The following is a 2,932-nucleotide window of genomic DNA, read 5'->3' as shown; positions in this document are numbered from 1 at the left end:
ACCTGAGTCTCTACTGCCAGGTTTCCCTTGCCAGGAAGTCCCGCCCTTGGCTTGCAGCCTGCCCCTCTAACGTTATGAAGATAGCTGACATGGCCCAACCCAGTCAGCCTGTAGATCACACCCTCAGCCGACCTCATGGCCCAGAGGCAGGAGGTGGGGTCTGTAGTGATTGACAGCTGGAAGGGCAGGGCCTGCGATGACTGACATCACAAGGGCCTGGAGGGGTGAGTTCTGTGATGTCACAGGGGCCACACTCAGTATCCTCAGGGTTTTTACTCTTATAACCTGCTCACCATGGCCACCGCCCTCTGGTCCTAGCATTGCTGCTTGGTAGCCTAAGAGTTTGGTAGGAGACTCCTGCCATGCCCAGCTGGGGGTGGAGATGGTGAGGGTAGGGAAGGAGGGCACTTCCTGCTCACAGTCACAATTTCCTGTGATGTCACTGCCTGGACCAAGTCCTGTCTGCACCATAGGTAATACCCAGACCCCGGCCCTGCCCTCGGGGACCCTAAGAGAGAAAGTGGGGAAGGGCCTGGTGTGGCTGAGGGCAGGGCCTGGAGAGGGTCACTGATTGTGACCTTGGACACTGTGACCTCGTGGTGGGGGACAGGTGAGCTAGGGTAGTGCTGAAGGGGTGGGGCCTGATGCTTAGCAGTAAAAACCTGCCACTCATTTAAATATGCAAATGAGGCTACTAAACTGTTACATAAAGAATGCACTAGTAATTTTGATTATGCAAATAAGCACAATGCCTGAAAATCTGGAAGTCTGATTGGGGCTTCACATTTGAGTATGTAAATGAGCAAACCCCAGTTTCGGATATACAAATTTATGCTGCTTTGCATGCTTTTGCTATGCAAATGATTGCAAGTATTCCCATCTGTTTGGGACTTTGACCTGCAAATACATGCAGGTTAGGTCATTTGGAGGTGTGGCCATGCAAATTAACCCCAGCAGTTTCTGTACTTGATGTCTTCTGAGTCTCCAGGCACCTCTTGAATATGCAAATCAGAGTGCGGGCAGGGGGTGGGGGCCTCCCCTGACCCTGCTCCTGATATCAAATGTCCATCACAGGCATCTGATGGTGAAGCTGCTCATGCAGGATCCAGTGGGGGCAAGGGCAGGGCCCATGGAGATGGTGAGGGTGGGGCATCAGGAGGGGCGGGGCCACAGGGGCAGTTTAGGTGTACTCCCCTTGGTGGGCCTGTCCCCTAACCCTGCCTCCACACACCTCACCCCATGTCCTGTGCCCTAGAACTGGGAAGTGATGCACTCGAGGGAAGCTTGCTCTGTCAATCAAACACAATGCACCAAGGGCATCATGGGAAATGGGTCACTGCTTCACAAACTCACCAGAAGTCCCGCCCCTTCAGTCACTCTCTCACCAGAATTCCCGCCCCGGACAGTCACTCACATACTCACTCTCCATCTACAATCCTCATTATTGGGGTGTGGCCGGACGCTGGCTGACAGGGACGTGTGGTCCCACATCCGGGAAGATGGCAGCCAGCTCACGCATGCAGCGGTTGAGTGGAAACCCCACAGCATTGAAGAAATCCCCTTCCACGCGCTCTGCTAGGGCACCGCCGCGCCCTGAAGCCCGTAGGCGCCAGCCTTGTCCCTGGGTGCAAGGCAGGGACGAGGTCACACCAGGTGCCATGCTCAGCCACACCCACGCCCACCGGGGACAGCTCTTCCTTTTCAGGCCTCACTTCCAGGTTTCCTGGCCCCACCCACCCCACCCCGCACCCACTCACAGAGGCTCCCCGCTCTCCACATATTCGCACAGCAGTGGTTCTGATAGCCGCAAGAATGTCACACGGGTCTCTTCGTGGAACAGTGACAATTCCACTTCTGCTTCTAGGTCCCCTTCCGCCTCTGGGACCTCTGGGCATGTGGAACTTGGCTCCTGAAGCTGCCTCCGCCACAGTGGCCTCAAGATGGCCACACTGGTGATGACACTGTGCTGCTGGCCACTCAGCCTGGGCGGGGCCAGGGAAGGCGGGACAGGGCGTGGTTGGCAAGGGGCGGGGCTGTGGTGGACAGAGGCTCGAGCTCCATGCAGAGGCCCCGCCCACTCTGCCCTGGGTGTGTCTGCCTCGCCCCTTCAGGCCCCGCCCACCTGCGCAGCATCCTGTAGGCATCATCCTTGTCCTTTGGCTTCTCCAGGATGACGCCATCCACGGCCTGCAGTGGGCGGAGCCAGACGCCAAGGGGCCGGGTCAGTGAGGGGCAGGGCGGGCAGGGCCAGAAGGAGTGGGTGTCAGCTCCAATAATGACATCAGGAGTGTGCAGGTCCTGCAGAGCAGAGGGCGGTGCAGGCTTGTGGGCGGGGCCTCGAAAGGAAGGGGTGGGGCCTACCACCTGACCAGAAAGGATGGGGCCGTCCTCACCCTGTGCAGCCACGACTCCACCTACAGAGCCTTCAGCTTTGCTGTCTCCCAGGGCATATTCGGGCGGAGCCTGAAACCCAGCCTTCTCCAGGGCCTGCTGGAAGTGGGAGGGTACGACTTCGAACTGCAGTCCCTGGGGGGTGGTGGTGTGCTGTCAGTCACAGCAGGCCCCACCCCTGAAAGTCACAGCTGACAATCCCAGAGCAGGCCCTGCCCCTGGAAGTCACCATGGAGGACAGGATGTCCCGCCTCCTGGGACCGCCAGCACCACCCACTTCCCCTGCAGCAGCCTGGTGAGTGGAACCAGCTCCATGTTGAAAGGATCGCACATTTCCGGTCTGGGGGGTTCACTTCCGTTCTGGGAGGGACCAGAAATTGTCCACTTCCGGCTTGAGACAACCAATTCCGGTTCCTCTGAGATGATGGGACTTATTTCCTGCCCCTGGGTGTACAAAAAGACGGCGGGGTTCAAGATGACCATGGGCTACAGTGTAGGTAAAAGGAAACAGGAAATCCTGCCTACTGCCTGTCTATGTCAG

The 2,932-nt window shown here is 57.9% G+C and overlaps 1 protein-coding gene across 1 annotated transcript; it reads right to left on the bottom strand.

Annotated features, from left to right (window-relative positions):
- Window positions 1-1,575: 1,575 nt before the first annotated feature.
- On the bottom strand, window positions 1,576-2,450 carry LOC127214646 (probable bifunctional dTTP/UTP pyrophosphatase/methyltransferase protein). The gene is made up of 4 exons (XM_051174975.1): window positions 2,424-2,450; window positions 2,123-2,364; window positions 1,758-1,982; window positions 1,576-1,621 (listed from the first exon to the last, which is right to left on the bottom strand). Exons 1-4 carry the CDS (start codon window positions 2,448-2,450, stop codon window positions 1,576-1,578), a joined length of 540 nt encoding a protein of 179 aa, XP_051030932.1.
- Window positions 2,451-2,932: the final 482 nt, after the last annotated feature.

This window comes from Phodopus roborovskii, unplaced genomic scaffold (genome assembly GCF_943737965.1).
Source record: "Phodopus roborovskii unplaced genomic scaffold, PHOROB, whole genome shotgun sequence".
NCBI classification, from domain to species: Eukaryota; Metazoa; Chordata; class Mammalia; order Rodentia; family Cricetidae; genus Phodopus; species Phodopus roborovskii.
The sequence above is the reverse complement of the archived record's forward strand: the minus strand, read 5'-3'. Positions and strand labels throughout refer to the sequence as shown.

Bases quoted from the DNA above. Each gene is read 5' to 3' on its own strand.
- LOC127214646 (XM_051174975.1), bottom strand. From the start codon at position 2,450: ATGCCCTGGGAGACAGCAAAGCTGAAG. The intron at 2,365-2,423 runs GCTCTGTAGGTG...CTTTCTGGTCAG, and splicing joins GGGAGACAGCAAAGCTGAAG to GTGGTAGGCCCCACCCCTTC. The intron at 1,622-1,757 runs GTGAGTGGGTGC...CCTTGCACCCAG, and splicing joins GTGGAGAGCGGGGAGCCTCT to GGACAAGGCTGGCGCCTACG.